Source organism: Capsicum annuum, chromosome 2, assembly GCF_002878395.1.
Source record: "Capsicum annuum cultivar UCD-10X-F1 chromosome 2, UCD10Xv1.1, whole genome shotgun sequence".
Classification (NCBI taxonomy): domain Eukaryota; kingdom Viridiplantae; phylum Streptophyta; class Magnoliopsida; order Solanales; family Solanaceae; genus Capsicum; species Capsicum annuum.
This window is the reverse complement of record NC_061112.1, coordinates 93,021-120,831: the sequence shown is the minus strand read 5'-3', so window position 1 is coordinate 120,831 and position 27,811 is coordinate 93,021. Positions and strand designations below refer to the sequence as shown.

Genomic DNA, 27,811 nt, shown 5'->3' with positions numbered 1-27,811 from the left:
CACTCTATCCTTCCCAAACATCCACTCTGTGGGAATACACTAATATGTTGTTGTTGTTGAATTTAAAATTAAAATTAAGATTAATATAAAAATAATTAAATAAAAACTAATTACAAATATTAGTGATTTAATTGATTTTATAATTTATAATACTTAATTAAAAATGTTATATAATAAAAATAATAATAAAATATTTAAATAATAATTGAAGTTGATGAATAGTGTCGCATTAAATTTGACCTGACACTATTCACACTTCAAATTTGATACAAAACATTGCGAGGTTGGAGTGCCTTGCTTCAAATTTTGGCATTTGAAGCAAAATTTGAAGCAAGGTTGGAGGTGGTCTGAGTAGCAAGATGTGTACCCTATTATCCTATTAGCTTGTCACTCTCCTTGCAAGTAGGTGTACAATTGGGACAGGCCCACTCTCTTCTATGCGGCTCTTGTTGTGAACGGTTGATTTTTCAAGATAACGTATCAACGTCATCCATATTTTGTTGTTCCCATATTTTTCTTTCTTTTTCTTTTTTCTTTTTTGAGAAAAGAAAAACAATTTGCCTATTCTTGGAAGTTGACAACTTATTGAGGATGTAAAGGACATTTTGGGGTTTTCATGATTCTGGGCTAAGTGGAAAGGATATTTGGTTAACCGAATGTTTTTCTGACAATGATCATTGATTGTTGGTACTAGGGCTGATCAAAGTTGGCTTTACTTTCCGGACAATCTGTAAGGTACTTCAAAGCTCTCAAAAAGAGAAGTGTTGAAATGCTGTTTGTTAGCAGTAATATATCATAAGGTAACTTTTCATTGTGGATTCCCCTGCCCGGTCAATGTGGTCTCTTTCATATTATATTATGCGCTAAAAACCACTCGGTAGGAACTGAATTTGTGATTTCATTACTTACTATTTCGTTAAAAAGGACTACTTTATTTTCCCACTTGGTGAAGATATCCCATACAGACTACTATCAAATTTTTTTTACATAGTTGAGTAATTTTACTGCCTGTGACTCTGTTGAGGTTGTACAGTAGAGTTGGGTCTCTACTCTCCTTTAGTAAGAGAAAGAGAAGCAGGAAAATATGCTTTTTCTTGTGGGCCAGTGCTGTCAAAATTATTGTTATCAACAAGGGAAATTTTTGGCCGCTGGGTCTTTGCAGGAATTAGTAAGGGGCAATTCAAATACTATCACTATCCAAATTTTGGTCTTCCAAGTATGCTTGGATTTATGATGGTAGTCATTTTCATTGTAATTAGCCCATAACCCTAATTACCATGGAATTGGAATCACCGTCAGTAGTTAAAAGATATCTGTTTTCTCACCAAAATGGCATTTATTGCATCTGTCGGTTTTATGGATTTCAGATATTTCTCATGTTCTAACTAAAGTTGGGTCCCTTCCCTTTTCTTCATCAATAAGGTCAGCAGCTGTTGATTTGGCGAAGATTTGATCCATCAGAAGCATCTCTTTCCCTTCTGGTGGAGCTGCTTTTTCACTGTGTTTGGCTATTTTGGTTTCTCTTCTCATTGGTCTGCTACATCTGGCTTCTGATACTCCAATCTACCAGTTAAATTGTTGAATGCCATATCTTGCCGGCCCAATAACTCACATCACAATTTCCCTTTCTACTTTGCTAAAATTCTAATTCTCTTTTGGAGATGATTGTTCAAGTTTTTTTGCGGGACTGTTGAGAACTTGTTCTTCAGATTCACTTTCTGCGTAAAAGCTTGATATCAAAACTATTTAGGTTAGATGACAATAGATGAGTCAAGTAGCTCCATATGGAGTAGAGAGCAAGATAAGGCATTTGAGAATGCCCTGGCAACTTACCCTGAGGATTCTGCAGATAGGTGGGAGAAAATTGCGACTGATGTTCCAGAAAAAACATTAGAAGAGGTTAAGCATCACTACGACCTCTTACTAGAAGATGTTAGCCGGATCGAGTCCGGCAGTGTTCCTTTACCTTGTTATAACTCTTCTTCGGACAGTTCTACAAGTCATGGTGGTGATGATGGAACTGGAAAGAAGACTGGGAATTCAGGGAACTTAAATGGTGAATCAAATCATGGAGGTAAGTCTATGAGGGCAGATCAGGAGCGCCGCAAAGGCATTGCTTGGACAGAGGATGAGCATAGGTCGGTAACACCATTGCTTTATATCTAGAAGTCTTTGTACTCTATATATATTAAAAGATTCACACATACATATTGTCAAAGTTTATACTAAGTGCAAGCCATTTATTTTATCCACTATGGTGTACTATCCCTGTCTCATCTTATGTTTATTTTAGTGTATCCATACAATGACTAAAAGATGCTTGCACTTCTGTGATTAGTGGGATACAGAGGAATTCTTTTACTCTCTGTGATCATGTATTCCTAAGCTTGAGGTTGATCAATTTGTGCTAGAAATGTTTGGTGTTTATCTTACTGTGCAAATGCTTCTTATGTATGATTGCATGTTACATCTTAAACAATATGCTGAGTCTGCAGTCAATTCTACTGGATCCTGGAGACTTGTTTGTACTGCTTATGTCACTCATGCAAGTACCACAATATATTTGCATATAAAGCTTTGTCAAGCTTGAGCTTTTGTCACGTAAAATCAAAGCAGAGAGAGTACCTTGATATTCATTTCTCACTTGCTTGCAAGAAATAATGTTGAGTGCATGTGTTCCATTTATAATGTTTATGCTAAGAGAAATGTGGACACTGTTTGGTTGAATTTGAAAAGGAGAAAATAGAACAGTATTGACATTTTATGTGAGATAAGTTCATTTGGAGTATTAAGTTAGTGGCTTATAGCAATGTTTATGTGAAGCCAGTGTAAGAGTGTCAAGTATTCTATGGTTAAATGAGTAGTTTAGATATGAAAAGTTGGGTATCTATAAGTAAAACTAAATTCAGGGAGAAAATATCTTAAACGCCCTGTTTATCATTACTTGCACCAGTTCATCAAGAAGGCTGGTTAGATTCTTTTGTTTTTCTACTCTTGTATGCAAAACGATTTTGTCAAAATCTGTCATCAGCCTAGCAACCCTATTATTGAAGAACAATAAGCTGATCCTGAGCAGATGAAAAACTCCTAATCGCTGCATAATTCAAAAAAAAGAAGAGAAAAATAGCCTCTGTAATTCTTCGTATTTTAATACTGACTGTGCCACTGAGAATTCATAGCTCAAAAGAGTTCTATTAGAATACATAGTTTCAAGATATTAGTGGTAACCTTCCTTACCCCCACAATGAATTCAACCTTGTGATGACAAGACAGGGATAATCTTGTGGAAAGTCCACTCCAACTTTGAGATCAAGGGTTCGAGTAACCAATGGACCAAGGCGGGAAAGGGCCTATTGAGTCCTGGAAGGGGTGTTTGCCGGATGGGTTTGCCATATCAAAAAAGAAAAAGATACAACCTTGTGATCCATCTTTCTTTTCTATTCTGTATTTCTCTAAAACCTCCCAATGAGCGGCGCTAATTTAACTGTATTGGTTAACATGTTTTACTGAAGTGAGCTTGTATACGAATTGCTATGCATTGTTCAAAGTTTTGAAAACGAACCAACAAAAAAAAAGAACCAAAAATCAAGGAAGGAAAGTTTTTCAAATACTCAAAAACTTTGATACTTTAGAGTTATGCTGCTCCGACTCGGGTGTTAGCGTCCGATGCGGGTGCGGATCTAGAGGTCGGATCCTTCAGGATCTAAGTTTTAATATTTGAGGATACGGGTCTAGGTAGGGATACGGGTGTGGCGATTTCGCCTAAAAATAATTCAGATATCTAAAAATAGAGTGGTAAAACCTAAATTATGAGATATTATATGGAAAACTTAAGGAGAAAATATTGTTCAAGAGGAGAATCCTGAAAGGAGATAAAAAGGAAAATGAGTGACATAGAAATTTATATATACCAAGTATTCCATTTTCTTCAATTTCACCCTAGATTTTATTTTGATTGCAAAAATCGTTGAATTTGTTCAGAATTTCTCCGTCGAGTTTGGTCAAAATAGCCAAACTCGGTTGACCACACCCACACCCACACCCACACCCATGTCGTGTCGAGATGGGTGCAGCACTGAAAGTGAAGAGTCCGAGCAATATAGCCTTTGAGTGGGTTTTCAGCTTTTGTAGAACTAAAAGATATTCTTTCTCGGCGTTTTTTTTTTCTTCTTGGCCTTTGGTTGAAAAACCGTTTCTAAAGCACTGCATTATTTTTCACAAAAGAGTTTTTCAAAATTTTGAAGCAAATACCACATCATTCTTTTCTTGCTTTTCTAATTGGTTTTTCTTATTTGTCATTAAAATAATCTGCGTGTTTCACTTTAGTTTTCTAAGTTGCAGCTTTTCGTCCCTGATAAAGAAATGGACCTTAGGTCTAACTCAATCTCAAAAGCTAGCTCATGAGGGGAGGATTGCCCAAGACCATATAAGGAGACCAAGGACCCTTTAACCCACCGATGTGGGACTCCAACACCCCCGCACGCCCAGGGCTGGACATCTGGAGCGTGGACAATATAAGATGGGGGCCCCAACATCAGAAACAATGAACTGGGTGGGCCTGACTCTGATACCATGATAAAGAAATGGACCTTTGGCCTAACTCAACCTTAAAAGCTAGCTCAGGAGGGGAGGATTGCCCAAGACCATATAAGGAGATCAAGGACCCTTTAACCCATCGATGTGGGACTCCAACACCCCCTGCACGCCCAGGGCTGGACATCTGGAGCGTGGACAATATAAGACGGGGGGCCCAACATCGGAAATAATGAACTGGGTGGGCCTGACTTTGATACCATGATAAAGAAATAGATCTTGGGCCTAACTCAACCTCAAGAGTTATGTTGAATGTTGGGTGCGAAATTGAGAGAGCGTCATGCAGAAGCTTAAAGTTAGCAAACTAATATGGTGATAATTCAGATGACAAATAAAAATATACGAAAAAGACATTATTGATATGGTTTGGCCAAACGGCGTACATATTAAAAATAAAATTGAAAAACCTAAAACCTATTGGGAGAAATCTCCCCCTAATTAAAAATTCTTTAAAGACTACATTGTGGATGTTATTGTGTTATTGTATGAGAAGAGGGGTCTTCTATTTATAAATGTTCAAAACCTTTCGTCCAAGAAAGAGGTTTGCCAAATAAGGAAAAGTTTTATATTTTTCTTTCAGGAAAAGTAAAAGTATTTATGGTTACTTTTATTTTTCTTACAAGAAAAAATAAAACTTAATTTTGGTAAGAAAATCAGGCAAAAACCCTAACAAATCTCCCTTTTTTGGCTTGATTTTCTTCACATGATACACCTTCTTCACATCTTTGATCTTTGTTCTTCATATAGTCTTCATCACCGCTGCTTGGCATGCTTAAAAATGGAGCTTTTGGATTAAAAATATATGAGCCCTTCCGGGTTAAAAATATATGAGCCCTTTGTAGGGTTAAAAGTGAGCTTTATTTTTAAATATGTAACAGCAGGATTGTTGAAGATATGACTGAAATATCATTTCCATATGTAGTTCGACAAAAACGTCACTATCGCCAAACTAGTTGCAGCTGGTTTGAAACCTCTTTGAACCTATTTAATCTCGTTTCACTAAACTTGTGGACCTTTGAACCGTAAACTCTGATACAACGATAAAGAAATGGACCTTGGGCTTAACTCAACCATAAAAGCTAGCTCAGGAGGGGAGGATTGCCTAAAACCATATAAGGAGACCAAGGACCCTTTAACCCACCGATGTGGGACTCCAACAGTCCCAAATAGTACTCTTTCAAGGTGCGATGCCGAGGTCAGGATGTTTCTCCTAGGTTTTTTTTATCCATATCCGTATGAGCGTCCATGTTTTATTAATTGCCTCTAACTTACAAGTCAATCAGTCTTGCATCTGGGATTGACAATTAACCAACTATAAAGCTTTTATTGCAGAAGTCCGTGTTTATAGTGCATCCAACTTATCAGAAGTATTGCTTTATTCTTGTTTAAGGCATGCACGACTTCATATGTTGTATCCGCCCCAAATTCTGCATTTCAGTCCTGCATTATAATGCTTTTGCCTTGACTCTTGTGCTCTGCCGGTTTTTTCTTCTTACCTAAAGTACCATTATATCTATAGCCTTAGTCTGAACAATCTGTGTTAGTGTTATTCTGCATCATTGTGGTTGCAGTTAATCATTGATGCAATACCAAGACACTTTTGCTAGGAGCGAATAAGCTCATTTAAAGGCTGCTTTATACCTACCCGCTATTTTTCTTTTGTGAAAGTATAATATATTTACAGACTTTCAAAGATTCTCATCTTTTATCCAAAGATAAACTCAGACTTCTCTTTAAGAACCCAGTTTCTGAAGAAACTTTGAACAATCTCCTTGGACAGATATAGTGAGTTTCAAATTAATTGTTCAATGAATTAGGCCTAGTGTATGGCGACATGAAATGTGATGAATTGAAACTGGACCAGTTAGAAGATGTTGGGAAGGAGAACACTTTTTGTTGCAACTAATTGTTCAATGAATTATGCCTAGTTTATGGCGACATGAAATGTGGTTGAATTGAAGCTGTACCACTTAGAAGATGAAGGGAAGGAGGACGCTTTTTGTTGCTGGACAATCATACAAACTGATTGAGAGGTATTTCGACAAGGCTCTCTGATGCAAATGTGTGAGAGGACCAAGAATTTCATCAGGAGGTTGTGACTTTGTCTGGGTGTGTCATATTTTCACTTGGCTTTAAGAGGGTTGTAAAGAGATACTAGAGATGGAAACAGTCATACTAGATGAAGGCGGAGTAATATTTTATGCTCCAAAGGTTTAACAATTTGGAAGATTCATTTGAAATTGAGAGTTTCATCTTTTACTTCTCTTTATTTTAGTAGGCGACAGTTATCTTCATCTGACCACATTGCATCAAAATGTATCCGATAATCTATGAGATGTACATTCTGGGATGGATAAAATGCTTCTTACCTTTATTTTGATGTGCAAGGAAGAGAAGCGTGATCATCATCATCCCTGAGGTGATTTAAGATAGGTGAGGGGTGGATTTGGTGCAGAAAATTTAAAAATTTAAACAAAAGACACCTCAACATCCTCTGAATAATCCATCTTTCAATGACTATGCTGGTGCTACAACATCACAGGGATGGACAATCTCGAAGGTGAAGGTGAAATAAGAACTGCTGTAAAATAGGGATGTTTATTGATGGAGGAGTCGTCCTTGAATACAACAAAGAATTTTCTTAGGAACTCCTTGGTTGGCTTCTTTGGAGCTGAGACAACAAAATTCCGGCATGTTCAGGAATGAAGAAGTGGTTAAACCTTGTTCCTTTGGCGTTCATGAAATATAGGAAATGTAAGATAATAAAATCTTCTGTTTACTTATATTTTTTGTGTAAAGATAGAATACAATGTTGTATTGCTTACTGGCAAACTTTAAAGATGCTTTGAGTTGCATGCACAACTTGTACATACCTTTGACACTGACTTCTGTTAAGTAATGAAAAATTGATTTATCAAAAGAAAAAGAAGTGACGTACAAACATGAAATCTATTTATGCGTGACCAAATCTATGACATGAACCACACATTGTTCTTACTTGAGTTTCCATCAATAGAGAAAGCTGAAAGGATTAAGGTAGGAAAGTAGTACTTGGGCTGGGGGTTGTTAAAGGTAAAGTTGTATTTTTCAGCATTAAGGATACGCTGGCTACCTCCAAGAAGTTACAAACTATTTCCATAATTACATAGATCCTAGGAATCTAACAATTGTTGTACTTCTATACCTTCTTACAATTATAGGTCATTGGATGCTACAAAAAATATGTAAAGCCTATGTATACTTGGATTGGGCTTCAAGGGTCACCATTACATCTTTGGTTGAAAGAGGTTTTTCGAGCAATTGATGTTTGTGGTGATTTTATTGAATTACACACTGCAGCCAGACACTGGCATCTTAAGTATGATATGTACTAATGAAGAAAAAAGAATGATATAATTTGTCCACACCTCTGCAACTCCGAGATTAGAAATTGGGATCTGCATATAGGTAAAATCCACTACTTGGGTAAGCTTGGGTTATAGAAGATATCAAGGTCATTGTATAAATTAGTGAGGTATGGTCCATTGGGAAAACGCCTATAAGCAATCAATGAAGATGAAACAAAGCACTTTCTTTGTGGGTTAGGAGACACGTGCTTGATCAACCACACAATGCAAAATTTAAGTCCTACGGAATATTCATAGGGAGGTGAGAATTCAAGGGGTGCGATTTACTTGGTAAAAGAGGACTAGACCTGAATCCAATTGCACACCTTGAGATGTTCTTGTCTACACCAATTTAGGAGTTTCTAAATGAAAAAAACATTTGGAGAGCAAAGTGGATATATTCGTAGAAACTTGGTATAATTTCCAGAAAAACTGTGGCCTTTGGCCATTCTTTGTTCCTCAATCCAGTAGATGTAGACATTGAGGCCTAAAAAAATAGTTAAGGTAGTTCCGCGAAGTTACGGAAGTAGCTTATAGCATAACTCCCTTTTTAAGAGCTTCGTCTAATCGGAGTTTGTTCCAACCATCCATTTAGAGATTGCAGCCATACTAGAGGTGACTGCTTTCGGCATGGGGTGGTGATTCCTTAGAACATATCCCAAGCATACCTCCTAGCCTCCTATCTTGGGTGGAGGAAATATAGTGTATGTATCTTCACCAAACATATTGTTAATACATAATTAAATACTAAATAGAAGTGTGTTCTCTCTATCAACTTGCTCTTTTAGATGAAATGGTTACACACTTAAACATGACATCAAAGCGGGCAGAGGCCCTAGGTTCGAGTCTCACTGCCACCCATTTCCAAAATGAAACTTGACATGCTTGGCCATGACATATAATCAGGCCTGCACATGATTGAACGCATTAACGACATAATTAAACAAAGAAAAGCGCGTTCTCTATAATAGCGTGACCAAAGGGAGCAAGATCCATGGTGAAATTAAGGATCTGTCAAAGCTTTGTCAGAACATATACATGTGTATGAATATAACTGTGTGGCGAGCATTCATAATTGTAAATAGTAGCAGTATCTAAGGTTTTCAGATAATATGTGATAAATTGAAGTAAGAATTAGCTTGGCTTAAGTTTGAATTTTTTCATAGTTGGTAGACATCAAAGGCTGATTGATGTCCGCAGAATTTCAAAAATTACAGGGCACTGGTCTTGCTAAAAATAGAACTTATTTACACTTCAAATGAATGTTTGGCCAATGTGAAAAGTTGCCTATCATGCTATGGTAAAGTGATGTCTTATGGATACACGAATCTAAAACTTTTCAAGCTACAAGTTCAAATTTGCTTACATGTGTTGTGGATGCGTGGAAGTCAATTAATTAAGTATTTAAGTAAAAGTAGCTTTCTTTATTATTCTAGAACATGATTTATGTTTTATAGTTTTATAGAGGTTAGGGTTAGCTATAATTATTAGTTTAGAATAGGGTGTATGTTTCCCACTTCCATAAGGATTAGACTTACTATTGCTGTAATAATCCTCCTATTTTAAGGGGTTTTGGAGGAATAAATAAGTCGGTCGTTTTAACAAAAAACAAGAGATCAGAGTTCTCTCTTTCATAGAAAGGTTTCAGTCTCCCTTTAACGAGCTGAATTTATATATCGTCCTGTGACTCGATCCTTCTCTAAAAATCCTAACAACATTCTTTCTGGGCAACTGGAAGCATTCTTCTGTAATTATTAGGTCACTAGGTCACTGACAAGATTGAATTGGGCAGTAGAAGCTTTCACTACCTTCTAACTAGCTGATCCAGAATATATTAAGCTCAACACATGTATAGCCATGATGACATATGGGAATTGTATTTGCTAATAAGCAGAGTCCAGGAAAATAGTTTCAAAAAGCATTTGCTTAGGGGTCAAGGTTGAGTTATCTTTGTGAAGCATCTGCTGGCTTATCCGTTCTTGCTCCTGATGAACTTGATGACAGTAAGAGCTATTAATCTCAACATCCTATTCTTCGGTTGACTGTTTTCACTAATTTTCTCATTGAAAAACCACTCCGTCACCACTAGAAAGGGTGAGAATAGAAAGTTTGTGCACTCCTCGGTCATTATGACATTCACTTATACCTTCCATCTTCCTGGATTTGTGGGCATTTTCCTTCTCAAGTCCTAACTTGTTAACTTACACACCACACAAAGTATGTGTTTTGCCCCAAGTCAAGGGTGTAGTGGCAACTGATGTCTGTCTGGAATGGAATTGGCCGTGACGGGTATCTCAAGTCCACTGTGAACCGGAGACCACCCCCTGCACCTAGCCAAACCAAATACAGTATCCCTAACGTCGGATGAATTTTGAACATATAACAAGATAGCATAAGATAAGTTTAAAGAATAAAAGGTAAGTCTATGACCGATAACCAGTAACCGGCCAGAACAACCGACCAACATCACCCAAGTCCACAGTAATCCAACAAAGCCTCTATGCAAAGAAAACCAAAACCAGTCTTGGTCGGGACATGTCCTTGACTCTGACAGATGACAATGATAATATTAATGATAATGTAAACTCTTAATTCTAATCTATGAAAGGAACTGATGAAATGTCTAAGTCTTCCGAAGAATAGAAGCTCACCACTTCACCACAACGAATTGACGAACCGAGCCGATCCACCTAACTCTGCGCAGGAAAAGTAGAGGTATCTCGGGTATCTGCATCGCGTGGGGATACAACGTCTGGAGACGGTTAGCGGTTGGAGCGCTAGCATGTAACTCAGGGATACGGGATAAAATAATGTCATGAATAATAATTCAAAACCAGTCCAAAGTTCAATACACACAATTATATACAAATACATATATATATCACATGTCGGGGTAGGGAACAAGGCTTAGCATGAACTTTTAAGAAAACTTAGCTTGGATTGTATAGCTCAACCGTCATAACATACAAAGTCACCCACGGGCTATATGGTCCTAGCTTTCCCCCAGTTGGAAGGGCCCCAGCGCGTGTGACCGCACGAACCAAAGGGTATGCATATACATTATGGGGGACTCGAACCTCTCGGCATATCAAGGTGACTTGAGCACCCAATCATGCAATATAATATTGGGGACTTGAACCTCCCAGTCGTATTATAATAATAAGGGGCACTCGAATCACCCGGTCATTTAGACCCTGCGTCGGCAATCGCGGTTTCCAGTAGAGATCCCTCGAGACCTCCACTTTCACGACTCAGCTACACAACCCTTATTAGAGCCCAATTAAAACAATTATCACACATTCCCATTCATTGAACCATGATACACATTTAGACATACATTGTTGGTATCGTCATGCCAACTACACTTGCAAGGTAACATCAACATGCCGAAACAATTTCATTATTGGAGAAATTCATAGTCCCCTTGGTTCAGTTATAAATTAGCTTGGGGAGTTACACAACCCCATAAGGTTCATTTCAAAATCATTATGCTTCATTGACTTTTCACATTATGCAATTGTTCAAGAGTAGTTAATACGCTACTTTTCATAGTCAAAACCAATTTCACAATATAGGGCTGAGGTTATTACCACTGCAAAAGTAACAAGTTGGGGGAAATTACAATCCTTAGTTTATTCACCATCCCCTTGCATCAAATTGATTTTAAAACCACCATTTAAACATAACCCATGCAGGGACAAACATGAAACATCACATAAACACTAGTAAACACTAGTTATTCAAAACCCTCAATCCATGTTTCAAACCAACATCAATACCATATGAACAATACTTTAAAACTTACTTTTTTAACGAATTAGCAATTAGGGAAGAGTAACATGCCTGAGATACCCAAGATTTTGGAGAAAATTCAATCCTTGAAGCTCTCCTTGACCCACTTCTTGGAAACCCTAAGTGTGGATGCTTGAGAGACTTGAGAGAGAAAAAAGGATGTTTGAAGTGTGTTATCAATGAAAATAGGCCCCCAAGTATGTTTATAGATCGTGGGTTATTATTGGGATAAGAGGGAAATGTCTAAAATACCTCCATTAAAAAGCTGAAAAAATAATTGTCAGTCATTACGGGTCTCATAACGACTCGTCACAACTCATTACGACTCGTTTCCATGAGTCGTTGCCAAGACAGTGTCACTTGGCTCACACACATTTTTGACCTTACGAATCGTATACCATTACCCGTAGTGAGACCCTACGACTCGTAAGGTTCAGTCGTAGTCAACACAGAACCCATTTGGGGTATACACTAAACATCCTACGATTTGCACACAACGACTCGTAGTGAGCCACTCGTACTCAGAACAGAACTCAGCCACACACACTGTTTCAGCTATGATTTGAGTCCAACGACTCGTCAAGACTCCCTACGACTCGTAAGGGGAGTTGTACTCAGGACAGTGAGGATAAAATTTCAAAAATTTTTAAGGACCAAAAACCCGGGTTGTTAAAAATATAGAATAAAGGGGGCAAATAAAGAACAAACTAAAAATGATGGGTAGTCTCAGTTATATTTATATTGTTTTAGTCTCTCTCTCTCTCTCTCTCTCTCGCGCGCGCGCGTTACGCTTCAACCATAAATAGCTGGATAGTTATAACTGTTTACTTAAGATGTCACTCTAGCCTTTTGGTGCCGTACAGAATCTCAAACAGGCTTCAGTTTGTAACATCTATACTTCAAATGGTGTTTGGTGGTGGATCTCAGGCTTTAAGTTGCATTTTCCAGATATGCTGGAAAGTGGCAAATGTAGTGTACTAGAATGGTACGATGAATTACTAGAATGGTATAGAGGGTTGCTCAAGCGGAACCCTCCACCTCCAACCTTAAGTTTGCGAGTTTGATTCACCAAGAGAGCAAACTAGGGAACCTCCCAGTATGCATAAATAATAAAACAAAAAAATGGTTGCGAATCAAAACCTAGAATCAGAAGTTGGGCTTTCGGAATACAAGGAGGGAGTTTGACGTAGAGGTTACTTCTCAAGATATGTATTAGTTGGATTTTAAAAGGTAATACTTTGGAGGTTTTCCCAGTTACGATAGTATTATGTGAAGAAACTGATGTACTCAGACAAAATGAGTGCACTAAGAGAAGACTGGCGCTCATGATGTTGTCTAGTGTCCATTGCGTAGAATCTGCCACCCAATAGTACATATTTGAAAACTAAAACAGAGATATTTTCAGCTTTATGGTCTATCCTGAGCATTTAGAACGATACGTGGGCTGTCAATTGCTCAATAAAACATTTACCTTTATGAATAGGGGTCTAACATGTTTCTTCCCATATGTTTTAGCCTGGTGGACAGTTACCTGGTACCGGTACCTATTGCCGGTGGGAGGTATCCCGTGGAGTTAGTCGAGGTGCACGCAAGGTAGGTTGGACATCAAGGTTTTTAATTTTTTTTTTTTAGAAAACTGATGGTGCTCTCTGGGCACTGCTGAACAAGCTTTCAGTTTTCATATCTACCCAGATCCTTTCCAAATTTACCTGAAAATGTGTCCTTTGATGTGATGCTTTGAGCTTGCTTGTGTGCTATGTGCTCACAGTTGAAAAGTAGTGCATTCTGAAATGACTTTTGGTTTCTTTCTCTGTCTTTTTCCTGGTTTGTTACTTGTGTTTGTTGATGCTAACTCAGTCTTTATAGGGAAAGTGACAATCTCATAATGCTTTATCTTCGTGGGTTTGAAAACAGATTGTTCCTTCTTGGTTTGGACAAATACGGGAAAGGTGATTGGCGAAGTATCTCCCGAAATTTTGTTGTGACACGTACTCCGACACAAGTGGCCAGTCATGCTCAAAAATATTTTATACGTTTAAACTCTATGAATAGGGACAGGAGACGGTCAAGCATACATGACATCACCAGTGTCAACGCCGGAGAAGTTTCAGTGCCTCCAGGTCCAATTACTGGCCAAGCAAATGGTTCTTCTGCAGGAAGTTCTTCTAGCAAACCAAACAAACAACAAACGCCGGTGCGAGCTACACCCCTTGGTGTTAGCATATATGGAGAAACTAGCATTGGACAACCAATAGGAGGGCCATTTGTTTCCGCAGTTGGCACGCCAGTGAATCTTCCACCACCAACACATATGGAATATGGTGTCCTGCCTCCAATTCCTGGAGCAGTTGTTCCTGGCGCTCCAAAGAATGTGGGTCCATTGACGTATCCAATGCCACATACGTCAATGCATAGGTAATACAATTGTTTAGTTGTGAAATTGTACAAAGTAAGACCGTAGAGGCTTCTGCTTGTTCAGGATTTAATGCAATCTTCTCACCTAGCAGTAATAATATTTTGTGATATGGCAGAAATTTGACTTTTATTGTCAAATAGGATCAATTTAAGTGTGTGATGTAGAAGCACCTAGATATAGAGCAAATAACCTTTTTGCTTTAACCCTGTAGGCTCTTCTCGTGAAGTGAAACACTATTTGAGAATTAAAAATTAAATGTATTCTTTAGCAGAACTGTAAGCTGCTTTTGCTTCCATTTACATTGTGCAAAAATCGAATTGACCAATAAATCAAATAAAAAAGATGTTGTAGGTTTATTGCTAATCAGGTTATTGGGTTGATGGCTTTTTAATGATTTTATTGAAAAAAAAATTAATGGGTTATTGGTTCGATATTGATTTTTTACTATTGAGTTGTTGGGTAAATTGATAATCCAATAAGACTATACTTAATAACTACATTGTACTGGCCTTAACTTTATTGAAAGTGTCGTGTATGCTTTGAACTACTTGTAATGTTGTTGAAAATTCATCTGATGCAAATTTTGGGGAGACTTTTGTAGTTTCCTCGTTTTAAAAGCTTCTTGATAAATCTACGCAATTACATTTGAATAGTTGATTCTATTGATCTTTAGTTTGGTTTTGTTTTTGAAGTTTGAAGATAATATTGAGAAGTCGGAACTATATTTGTATGATATGTCCTTTATTAATTTGTTGCTGACTTACATGTTGGAAAATTAATTCTGTTTTACATGAGCATTTTCTCGAAGGAGAACCTTAGAATAATTGATAAAGTTGTTGCCATGTGGTCAGGAGGTCACAAATTCAAGTTTTGAAAATAACTTTTGGCAAAAATGCAAGGTAAGACTGTGTACAATACACCTTTGTGGTGGATGCTTTCTTGACCCTGTGCATAGCGGAAGTTTTAGTGCATCGAGGTGTTTCTTTATTTTATGAGCATTTTTTTATTGGTTAAATAAAAAAACGAATCATTAAGAAGCAAAAATCGTTAAATCAAAAATCAACAAAAAATATTTTATTGATTTAGTGTATTTATAAATTAAATCGAATAGATTGATGTGATTGATGTGCACCCTTGATTGAAACTAGTATTGAAATGCTGACATGGAGATTGTGCCAAGCCTAAAACAGACGGAACTGCTTTGACTTCAATTATCCTCCTGAAATTTAGTTTTCTATTGGAGCATGAATGAGGTGATTCACTGAGGTACGGATTTTGTACATGATTGGCAAGATTGGCACAGATTCCTAGGGGTGGCAATTGGCGGGTTAGCTTAAATTTGAGTGGGTCAAAATGGATCAATAAAATAAAGTTGTCTTTCCATCACCAACAGACAACAAAACAAAATAAAGAAAATATACATCTCGCCATCATTAAAGTTGTCTTGAATTTTCGAGTAGACATTAAGGATGTATTTGGTATGAAGAGAAATATTTTTCATGTAAGTATTTTTCTAGAAAAAAGTTGATTTCTTACTTATTTTCTTACATTTGGTTGGTGAGTGAAAAATATTTTTCAAAAAATATTTTTTAGTGTTTGGTTGGTAAATGAAAAAATAACTTTTAGAAAATACATTTTAGTGTTTAGCTAAATAGTAAGAAATATTTTAGAAAAATAATTTTTGACCCCAAAAAATACTTCTTTTAGGATGTTTTCAATATGAAGGAGCAAAACATTTTCAAGTAACTAAGTTGTTTCTCACTTATATTCTTGTACTTGTTATACAGATAAAAAATATTTTCTAAAATTATTTGTATATATTTAGTAAAAATTAATGAAAACAAATAGGGTAAGAATGGTGGGGCAAGAAAAAAGATTTGAAACTTTTGTAAAACACAAATTGAAAAAATTAATTTTTTTGGGGGAGGGGGGATGGTAGGTGTAGATGTGTGTATTAGGGTGGGGATGAGGTTGTGGGGGAGGGGGGTGTCTTTAAGAAAAAAATTCTAAACTTTCTTTTTAAACATAAATTAAAAAATTAATTTTTTTTTTAGGAGGGAGACTGGTAAGGGTGTTAGAGAGTGTGGAGAGGGGGGAGGTATGAAAAAAGTTTTGAAATTATTTTGAAAAATAAATTAATAAATAATTTTTTTGAATGGAGAGGGGAGGGGGAGGGGGGTATTAAGGGGTGGGGAGTCGGGTAGGGGAGCGAGGGTGGGGTAAGAAGGAATATTGAAATTTTTTAAAAATCAAATTTAAATTTTTTTTTTTTTTAAGGGGATCTGGTAAGGATGGGGGGTTGGATAGAGGGATGGGTAAGAAAATAGTTAGAATTTTTTTAAAAAGGATTAAAATATTTTTTGAAGGGGGTTGGGTAGGGGTGGGGGTGGGGGTCCGCGTGGAGTAAGTAAAAAATTTGAAATACTTGTTTTTTTGAAATAAATGTATTTATTTTATTTATTAATTATTCTGTGTATGTATTTCTAGTAGTTTCTAGCAGTTAACTAGAAGTTACCTAGTAGTTTAGGTATTATTTTGTGATATATTGTAGCAGGAAGAAAAGAAAAAAAAGGGGAGAAGAACATTCTGTGGAATTCTTCTGGCAGATTAGAAGATTAAGGTTCCTCGAAATACCTTGGTTGCTGAAGTATTCTTTAGTTATCAATTGTAAAACTCATTCTACTTGTTGGTAATAATTAATAATAGTTGAAGTTGTTGTTTCTACTTTTACATTATTTCAAAGTGTACAGATTCTTGTTAAGGAGATTTCAGGTTTCTAATAGGTTGAAAGAGAGTTTTGAAAAATATTTTCCTCACTTTTTAAAGGAAAGTCATTTTTCTTAAATTTGAGGAAAATAAATTGATTTGCAAAACATTTTGCAAACAATTTACAACCTACATGAATAAATTGAAATTTTTTTTTCAGAAATTATTTTCCTTTAGACCAAACACACTCTAAGTTTTTTTGGGTCCTATTACCTCTTTATTCTTATTCAAAGTGAATTTATTATCCCATTTCGACCCTAAATAGTGAATAGAGTGAAATACACTCTCCAATTACGAGTAACATAAGAAAATATAATTATTTTATTAAATTTATTTCAATATTTCTTTATTAAAGTACATTTTTAACTTTATTTATTATATTTTACTTTTTCAATTTTTTTACTCATCTTCACTTTGAAGAAATCTTTTTGCAACAGACAGCAAGTTATGATTGATTTGAGAATGGTGACAGAAATATCAGATTTTTTTTTTATACTATTGTGAAGGATAGGAGGACGAAGCCTCGCTTGAACAAATTTAGAGTAATCAAGATATTTGACTGGAAGAAGAATATGAAATGACAACTTTTTCCAGAATCAATTCAGGTAAGAAAGGAAGGCTAATGATTTTTCCTTATTAAAGAATATCTTCAAAATAATTTTTGCTTATGAGAATGTCACTCTTTGTAAGAAGTCATACATTGAAGAAGTTAAAATATTATTTTTAACTTAAATGGAGATAGAGCAAGTGGACTTAATAGGTTAACTGGTGGATTTTATCAGACTTGTTGGGATATTATATGTAATGAGGTACTTAAAGTGACGCAAGAATTCTTCAGAGGTAATTCCCTCCCCAAGCCATTACCCATACTAATTTTGTTCTTATTTCTAAGAAGGAACATGTTCAGTTTTTTTCAGATTTGAGATCAATTAGTCTGAGTAATTTCATCAACAAGATAATTTTAAGGATTATGCATGGTATTAATTGAAGATTTATTTTCTGGTCAAAATTAATTTCTTATAATAAGTCATGTCTTATTAAGGGGAAAAACTAATCATTAAAAATATGCTGTTGACACAAGAGATTGTTATTGACATTAAAAAAAGGAAAAACCAACAAATGTGGTCTTAAAACTTAATATGACAAAGGCTTATGATGGTGTTTCTTGATTTTTTCTGACGAAAATGCTAAGGAAAACGATATTTTCAAAAATATTTGTGGATCTAATTTGAAGATTATTGTCTAATAATTGATATTCTATTTTGATTAATAGATAATCACATGATTTCTTTCATGCCACCAGGAGGGTGAATTGAGGAGACCTTCTTTCTCTAGCTCTATTTATTCTATGAGCAGAAATTCTTTCTAGAGCCTTGAATTCCTTATTTAATGATGCTTAGTATGTGGGTTATGGTATGTCAAAGTAGAGTTCTAATATAAATAATCTTGCTTATGCAGATAATGCTATTATTTTACTTTAGCTAATGATATTCCTTGAAAAAAATATTTTCAGTTTTACAGAAATATGAAACTCAACCAGGACAAAAAAATCAATAAGGAGAAGAGTGCTTTCTATATGCATCAGAATGCAACTGCAGTTGAGAGACAATTAGTAGAGGATTATACAGGTATCTCTAGAAGTCCGTTCTATTTGAAATATCTTAGATATCCTATTACTTATGCTAGAAAGAGAAAGATTCATTATGCAGAATTAATTCAGAAGGTTAAGTCAAAATTATAGGCCTGAAAAGGTAATATGCTATCTTTTGGAGGAAAGAAAGTTCTTATCTATAGCATTCTTCAAATTGTTGATGTCATTTCTACTATTATTCCCCCTATTTGTGTAATGAAAGAGCTTCATAGAATTTTTGCTTATTTTTTTTTTGGAGCAATAAGGTAGATGGTAAGAGCAAACATTGTGTTGCATAGGAGAAATCGTGTTTACCAAAGCATGAAGAGGGCTTGAGATTTAGATCTATGTTTGAAGTATCAAGGTCCATGGATGCTGAACTTTGGTGGAGGTTTAAGACATGGAATATTGTTTGAGCTAACTTCATATGGAATAAGTATTGTAAGAAACAAATCCTATCTCTTATTCAATAAAATGAAGGATATTAGTTGTCGAAGCATATGTTGCAGAACAAGGATGTAACTAACATACTTGTGGTGGAAACCTAAAGGAGGTACTTACTCTATTCGGTATGATAATTGAACTCAACTTGGCCCATTATGTAAACACCAAACAAACGTTTAATTTTATCATTCTTTAACGGATATTGAAGTTTTTATACAGGATATAGGTTCGGACTATAAGAGTATGCATCATCATCTTCCTTATAACATCATTGAGCATACTAAAAATCACTTGAACCAAGTGAGTCAGTCTGATAAAAGAGATAGGCCTTGGTGGATTAAAACTAACTTTGGTAAGTTCACTATTGATAACGCTCAACTTACACATCAATTTGAGTGTAAGGCAGTTTTTGTTAATATATTTACCCAATTAGGAATCTGGGTCGAATTCACGAGGAACAATGTGAGTAGCGATTGAGTAAGTCCGAAATAGTAGTTGCTTGCTAAAATCAAACCTATGGTATAAAATGGGGGGGGGGGGGGGGGGGGGGGTTCTCAATATTTTTAAATATGAAAGTAATTCTTGGGTTTCTGAAGGATTAAGTCGAGACTAAGAATAACTAGAGTAGAATCAATTAAAATGGATCTTGGGACTATGTTTTCCTAGGGGAAAATTATGCATGGGATCATGATGATTCGGTGCAAATTCGAATCGTTAATGATGTGGTAGGCTAGGTTTAAGGTTTTTGAGGCTAGTTTTTCGACAAAACCTCAAAGATGTCACTTAGTGTCCCTTTTGAGTACCTAATGAGTGTGTCAATTAAAGCCACACAATACCTCAATTGGGTGTCCTTATTTCTAGGATGATACCCATGGTGCAGTCAACCTCTTAATCACCCATATGTCTAGCATAGTGAAAAATTGGCAAGACAGACCTATAAATTGTCTACTATTGCTTTGGTTCCCATATCCCTCTTTCGAGGATGAGATGGTTCCTAAAGTTCACCCAAAACCCTTCTTTCAAAGATGGTTTGATCTTTCAAGAGCTTGAAATTTTCATCCATCAAACCCATTTGGGCATTTGGGGATTTGACCCACAAATCCTAACTAATTTATTCAAGCAATAATAGAACCCATCATCAACAAACTAAAATATACACAAATATATCACAACTCACACACAATTGCATCTTATTCCAGCATAATTCTCAAGAGGTAGATCTAGCAAATCATAACGATAATAAACATAAATAAACCAATATTTCTATCAAAGTTATCTATAAGAAAATAAAGAGAGGGCAAACCACACTTTAGAATACAATAAATCTTCAATGGGTGATGCCAAATCTACACTTAAAAGTCACTCTAATGTCTTCTTAGCTCAATATTAGTACAAGTTTTGCTCCAAACTTCAAGAAATTACAAAAAAACCCTAAACTAAAGATGAGAGGTAGGGTTGTAGAATAATGATACTCTTTCAATGAGGGTTTTGAACCCTTTTCATGAGAATTGGGATCTGTAGTGTGGAGTGACATTTTTCCCCTGGATGAAATTCTCGCTATACCGCTAATGCGTAGAATTAGCCGCGATCGCTTAAATATTCATGCGATCGCTTCCCTATGACTTTTTTTTGACTTACCACGATTGCGGTGGCCACCCGCGATCGTGGTACCTGAGGTCCTGTTTGAATGATTTTCTAACTTTTGCACTTATCTCCCTTTTTGCTCCTTTTTTAGCTCGTGTTGCTTTTTTCTATCTTAGCATTTTTGTACTTGAAAAATATGAGAATTAGTGCATTTAAATCACAAAATAGTCTCATTCATACTTTTAGAAAGTAGTAGTGTGCGCTAATTCGGATATCAATGATGGTAAATTCACCACTCATCAACACCCCCAACTTAAATCCTTGCTTGTCCTCAAGCAACACCACTTCAGACTACACGAGACTATACACTTGTGAGACCATTTGTGTCACCGGGTGATCACAATGAATTTGAACTTGGATTTTACCAACAATATGCACCTATGCATGAGTAAAGCAATTTTCCACTACTCCCCTCACCATTAAACACAAATGATAAGATGCAATGGACTTTTAAGAGCAGTGATGCAACAATTACCCACTCTTTAGAAACAACTCTCTATTGATAACACTTTTCTACATTCCTTTTGCCCTTTTCTTTTGAAAATGACAATGTCACCAACCTTGATCCATTTATATGTCTCCTCACAATAAGGAAATCCCACACACCAATTTGTTTATGAAACAACAAGGGACATAAGTGCGACACTCACTCTCACATAGAATCTCTTCACACAAGTAAGTATCATACCATAATCTTACCCTTATTTTCCATCACATAATGTGAACATACTTGGTTGGAGATACCAAAGGACTTTCAAAGATTGTAATGTAGGTTCGAGGAGAATAGGTAGGATATAATTTAGGAATATGGTGACTACACCTTCCTTGAACATTACCTCACTTAAATAATTTTCAACCAACTTTTCGACCATGGGCCACTTTATTTGCTTTCCATATTTACACATGCCTATATTTGCTATTTTTTCCATTACCCATCTCTTTTGAAGGCATTTTCTATTCATTTGACTCTTTTGTAATTCATGCATTTTCTTCTTTTGCCTCTTCCTTGATTTTCTATTTTCTTTTTTGCTTTTTTTTTCTTAGCACGTAGCCATCTATTTATATTCCTATGGCCCAAGGTTACCTTCTTTTAATTTCCACCATCCCCAACTTAGGATTTTGGCCACAAAGAGTATTTTCAACTTCACGGAGGGTCGAATTCAAAGAGGGATACTAAGGCTTGTAATGCAGCTGCTAAAGAAAGGTTTGAAGGCTAAAAATGGGTGACTAGGGATACAATCTATGCACGGGTAGGATATTTAGGCTAAAGTGGACTCCTATTTTCACGAAAATGGCCTAAGGTCATTTCACCAACCAAGCAATGATCATAATTAGCCTTGAAAGACCAACCGGGCAAGTTCTAGTTGATGCATACAAGCATATGAGCCAAATAATTATGCTCACTGTACATATGATGTGCAAACTTCTCATGGGGGTTGAATTGTACATCCTACTAAAGAAAAGGGGGTATTAACTAACTTTCCCAAGCTAACGACCTTGGATTCACAAGGAGAGGTAAAACATTGGTATAAAATTTCTCACGTCTATGCCAATGATTTTCAAAAATTTTGGACAGAGGGGTGTGTGCATTTTGCATTCACACCACTCAAGATTTGCTATTATTAGCATCAATACCAAGCCGCCATCTCACATCACGACTCTCATAGGGGCAAACCATATGGTTACTTAGACTTACCAAAGGTATGAGTGCAATACCAAATCCACAATGCCACAGGTATTCAGACTTTCCTTATATTTATAGCCTTGATGCTATGGGTACTCAGACTTCTCCTGCATGTGTGGATCAAAACCCAATAATGACATTTTTACCTTAATAATGTCATCAATAAGTCTATCATAGGAAAAGGATCATCCAACACCATTATTACAAGAATTAGAAAACCAAACAATGAAAATAATCAATTCACAAAATTTCCATGCTTTGAGTGAACTAAGTTCGAGTATTATAAACCAATAAATACACACAAGTGTAGGGCCGCACCCCTAACTATAATATTTGTAGTGACCTCCCTACATAACAAAAAAACATAAGAAGGGTTAAAGGGCTCCCTAAAACCGTAGTGATAACCAAGGTGCAGGTTAGAGAAGCTGTCGCAATCGCGACATAGTTGATGTGATTGCGTTCCTCAGGCTGTGATTGCGGTATCTGAGGCATTTTGCTCCCCTATTTTTCCTTATTTTTTGCAGCGCTGCCACATTTTCAAACTTGGTTTTCCCTTGTTTTTGGCTTCCAACCTGTCCAAAGAACCTATAAAACATCAAAACTATGTGACTTATTCCAAAAACATAAAGATTCAAATAAGAAAACAATAGGTTTCCTCCCATCAAGCGCTTGATTTAACATCGCAGCACGACGCCTCTTTAACTATCATTTATGCCTCTACTTTGAGGATATGAATTTCCTGCCTAATTTTCAATCATTACATCGTTGAGGTGCATTGGGAAAATGTAAGGGCATGATAACACATGTTCTATCATGCCACTTTCATGACTTAAACTGTTTGCCCAATTTTGCATCGAACTTTTGTGTGGGATCATTGGGAAACAGTGAGAACATTAGAAGGCCACTAATTAGACATTGATCTTTAAGCTTCTTCGCATTCAAGATTGGAGTTTTAGCATACCTTTTTGGAAAGACAAACTTCGGGATATAAGGAAATAGTGCATTCTTACCCTCATTCAATATTTGCTTGGGTGGATTGATTTTCATCAATTCCACCTCGCTTAATGTTGATAAGTAGTTAGAATGAGGTTTTTTTCCTAATTCTGGAGTTGTCTCCATTTAGGTATCCTGACCCCGAAACGGACTAGAGTCTTCATAAGAAATTTGCTTGGATTGTTCTTTTGACTCTAGCACTATTTCCTTTATTCCGACATTTACAACTATATTGTTCTTGATTGGTTGGGAAATAACCGAGGATTCTTTAATGTTAATCTCATTTAGAAGTGTGGGCATGGTCATAGTATTTTCATGATTAACCTTCATGCCCATGTCTTCTATCTTCTTTATTTCCTTATTACATGCCCCCATGTCTTGATGCATGAGTTGTATGTTATCCCCCATTATTTCTACTTGATCTAAGATAAGTTGAAGCATTGCTTCAATATCACTCTTTTCGGTGCTTCATTCTTCCTTTTCTTGGCCATAAAACCTATCAAAATCATAAGAAGAACTAGCAATTGGGTTAGCATAATGGGGGTAGCGGACATTTGGACAATCACTCTAATGTCCATCTCGAGCACCACATAGAGAACAGTCATACTCCATATAACATTGAGATGTTGCACATATCTCTCTCCAAGGAGCATACCTATAATCTTGCCAAAAGTGGAATCCACCATAATATGGACATGGATCATCAAGATAAGATCTCCAACCACCAAACTCATGTTCATTCCAAGATGCCATTGTAATAAATAAATAAAACTAAAAATCTACCTAACACACGAAACAAAAGAAAAATAACAAATAAATATTTACAAGTTTGAACCAAAGTAAGTAAGCTAAGTTTCTAAACTAACTCAATACACCAAATTATTCCCCGACTATGACGCCATTTTTGATAACGTTCAACTTACACGTCAATTTGAGTGTAAGACGGTCTTTATAAATATATTTATCCAACTAAGAGTCGGGGTCAAATCCATGAGGAACAATGTGAGTAGCAATTTAGTAAGTTCAAAGTGGGTTGTGTAGTCGGGCTATGAAAGTGGAGGTCTCGAGGGACCAACACCGAAAACAATGATAGCAAATGTGGGGGTCTAAATAACCACGAGGTTTGAGTCCCCATTATTATTATTATATGATTGGGAGGTTCGAGTCCCTATGTTACATAAATTGGTTCTTAATTCACCTTTGACTTATGCCGGAAGGTTTAAGTCCCTCATTGGGAACATGACATATGATTATCCCCTGGTTCATGTGGCTACATGCACTAGGACCCTTCCATCCGGGGGAGAGATGGGCCCATATAGCCCGTGGGTGACTTTAATATGATGGTTATGCTACACAATCCAGGTTAAGATTTTAAAAGTTCTTGCTAAGCCCTGTTCTCTACCCTGACATGTGATATATGTATATGTATTTGCATTTAATGATGTGCATTGGATTTGACTGGTTTTGGAATTATTACTCATGGAATTATTTTATCCTTTATCCCTGAGTTAAATGCCATCTCTCTAAATGATAATCATCTTTGGATGCTGTATCCACACACGATGCAGGTGCCAGAAATTCTTCCACTTTTCCTTCACAGTGATCATGTGTTCGTGGATAGTTCGTGAGTTTACTTGAAGTGGTGAGATTTTATCCTCCAGAAGACTTCATTTCATGTTTTGGTTTCCTATGTCTAAGACTTTGTTTCAGACTTATTTTTGGCAATGGTCGGGGGCATGTCTCGACAGTTTATTGGTGTTAGGTTTTGTTAGAGGCTTTGTGGGGTACTGTGGACTTGGGTGTTGTGTTGGTAGTTGGTATTGATTATCGGTATTGGTTGGTGGTTATTGAGATAACTTAGAATATTTCAACTTATGTTACTCTATCTTGGTGTATTTTCGGGCATGAGTCTGTTATTGTGTGTCATATTCTATTGACTAAATGGGGGAGGTCTCAAGTCCTCAATGGAATTGAGATGCCCGTCATGGTTAGGCCCTGGTTCGAGTCATGACATTCATATACTTCAGGAAAGGTAATTTGGGACATCGACTATATGGTGCAAAACGTTATTAGAAGAAAATTTAGTTGAACAACCACCACCCACTTGGCCTCAAATTATTAATATGATAGATGGTTTCAGACCTATGTTTAAGCCTAAATGAGTCAGATGGTACTCTCCACTTTGTGGGTGGTGAAAATACGACCCTAATGGGGCATTTAGAGGTAATTCAGGTCCAAGTTTTGTTGTATTTTGTGTACATAATCATGAAGGAGATTTAGTGTGTTCAAGAGGGATCATAATTCCTGATTCTACTTAGTTGGTTGCTGAGGTATTCCTATAAAAATGGGTTTACAATTTTATTTAGAAAATCATATTCCAAACTTAATTGTTTAATCTGATCTTGCAATGGTAAATATCATCAATGGTGTTTGGGAAATTTCTTGGAGCATGACAACAGAGGTCAATTCTATTAGGAATATGGTGGATTGTATTCCAACAATAGTACAATACTCCTTAAGTGATGGAAATACTATTGTTGATAACTAACATGATTTTTCATTTTACAGGTAATTTTGAATTTTAGTCATTTTAGGAAATGCCAAGCACAAACAAAAAAATGAGGATAAAAAAGTATACAATAGGTTAAGAAATCTGATATTGATTCATTAAACAAGTGTTATTTTAACTTTTAAACTCTGTTAGTTGATACTAAATTATTAAATACATTATGATGTCTGAACTAAGTCATGTTGGTTTAACATTTCATGCACCTCGAGAGAGCTTGAGGTGTTACAAATGATATAAAACTAGGACATATTAATCTTAGTATTTAAATGTCATCTATAGTTGTTTGAGAAGTTCAAGTGCAACAATTCTTGATATGTGAAAAGACTTAGTACGTTCGAAAAATTTTAACTTTACTGATGTTTCAATCCAACAGATAAAGAGTCAAAAATGTACATGAGTTTTTATACATTTTATGAAGGATCTTGATAGAGGAGATCACCTTGAATAACTCAGCCTCTAATGTACAAAATCACCTTCAACAGTAAATAGTTAGTAAACTTATACAGCTTTAGGTAACTATGGTTGTATTAATCCCAAATAGGGCTCAACCCATCGAGATTTAGTTCTAAGAAAGTGAGATGACTTATTTTTAAAGGTTTAGAAGGGTAAAGTATAGGTTTTGGCATCCATGGACTCTGCAAATGATCAAAAGGTGACATATTTGAAAAGTGAACTCTACATCTACAGAAATTTAAGTAAACTTAGACATATACCTAAATTTTTGATGGTGAGTTTAATCATAAAGGTTAGCTACTAATTCCACCACATCTTAAAGAGAAGGCGTGAGATCGAAGGAGAAGAAAAAAGTGAACTTGAGCTCAATTGTTAGCTAACCCGTATTCCATTGTATAAGTGATTTGAGCTTGAAATATTTACACGGTGAAATTCAAAGGCTTGGCGCATAATCCTAAATATCTTCATTAGTGACTATGAATGAATCGAGAAGAATAAAGGAAAAAATTGAGCGACAAAAGTGGTGGGAAGATGGAGAGATGTAGAAGCTTTTATCAACCTTTCTAAATTATTTATGGTTGATGTTTATCTGAGATAGTATCTTCATTTTATTGGGCCAGGCTACTTTTGGACCTGGTCTTATAAATAATGCCTTTGTATTTAATAAAAGGGCTTCAAGCATGCCTTTATATTAAAAAAAAACTCCATTGCATACCCTATCTAGTTTTTGTCACTTTACCCTTCAATTTCACATCTTCTTTTTCTATGTTTCTTCAGTATTTGTTTTGCAATTTATCATTAGTGAGTCTCTTTTTTCTTTTGGTTCTTCTTATGAATCTTGGTAATGTGTTTTGTTTTACGATTATAGTTTGGTGATGGTTTTTATTTTCTAATTTTAATATAGTGGTGATATGATGATAAATTGGTGATAAGTAAGGTAGAGGTGGTTATAATAATGACACTGATAGTGGTTGCTGGAGGATGGCCTGTGGTGAATGAATGAAACGAAGAGAAGCAATTAGCCGGTGTAACACATTGTCAGTGTTTGATTTTCCCCTTGAGAGATTAAAAGGTGATAAAAATAAAAAGTAATGGAGATGGATATGATAAATGGTGGTTACCATAACAAATTTTTTTTTCTAGTGATAAAGAAATAATATCTTTCCTCCACTTTATAATTTGCTTCACTATATTTTCTATTCATATAGTATTAGTTGGTGTGAGATTGAAATAATGACAACTGGTTTTTGTAGCAGCAACGCAATTTGACATAATTTTTTTCTCTATTCTCTAAAACTTTTCCTGTTCTTATTACACCTTTAATACAACTTTACCTATTCTTATTATGCCTATAATAAGGAGGGTTAGGAATAGAAAAATGTAACGCCCCAATTTTCTAGAACCAAAACGCCACACGGTGCTTATGATCTCGAAGGACCAA

General features: G+C 35.9%; 1 protein-coding gene across 5 annotated transcripts; it reads left to right on the top strand.

Moving 5' to 3' along the window:
* The first annotated feature begins 294 nt into the window (after positions 1-294).
* Positions 295-14,457, top strand: LOC107877700 (transcription factor SRM1). Of its 5 annotated transcripts, none has more exons than XM_047406468.1 (4): positions 295-735; positions 1,423-2,138; positions 13,287-13,364; positions 13,686-14,457. In XM_047406468.1, exons 2-4 carry the CDS (start codon positions 1,756-1,758, stop codon positions 14,188-14,190), a joined length of 966 nt encoding a protein of 321 aa, XP_047262424.1. In that variant the 5' UTR covers positions 295-735; positions 1,423-1,755; the 3' UTR covers positions 14,191-14,457. The 5 variants fall into 5 exon arrangements, with proteins under 5 accessions (XP_047262424.1, XP_047262423.1, XP_047262425.1 ...); XM_047406467.1 differs by having other exon boundaries at positions 295-800; XM_047406469.1 differs by lacking the exon at positions 13,287-13,364 and having other exon boundaries at positions 337-735.
* The last annotated feature ends 13,354 nt before the right edge of the window (positions 14,458-27,811 follow it).

What these genes read in the sequence shown, in the direction of transcription:
- LOC107877700 (XM_047406468.1), top strand. Translation starts at nt 1,756, where the DNA reads ATGACAATAGATGAGTCAAGTAGCTCCATATGGAGTAGAGAGCAAGAT. An exon ending in TGGACAGAGGATGAGCATAG is followed by an intron (nt 2,139 to 13,286) that starts GTCGGTAACACC and finishes CATATGTTTTAG; the next exon opens with CCTGGTGGACAGTTACCTGG. An exon ending in TTAGTCGAGGTGCACGCAAG is followed by an intron (nt 13,365 to 13,685) that starts GTAGGTTGGACA and finishes GTTTGAAAACAG; the next exon opens with ATTGTTCCTTCTTGGTTTGG.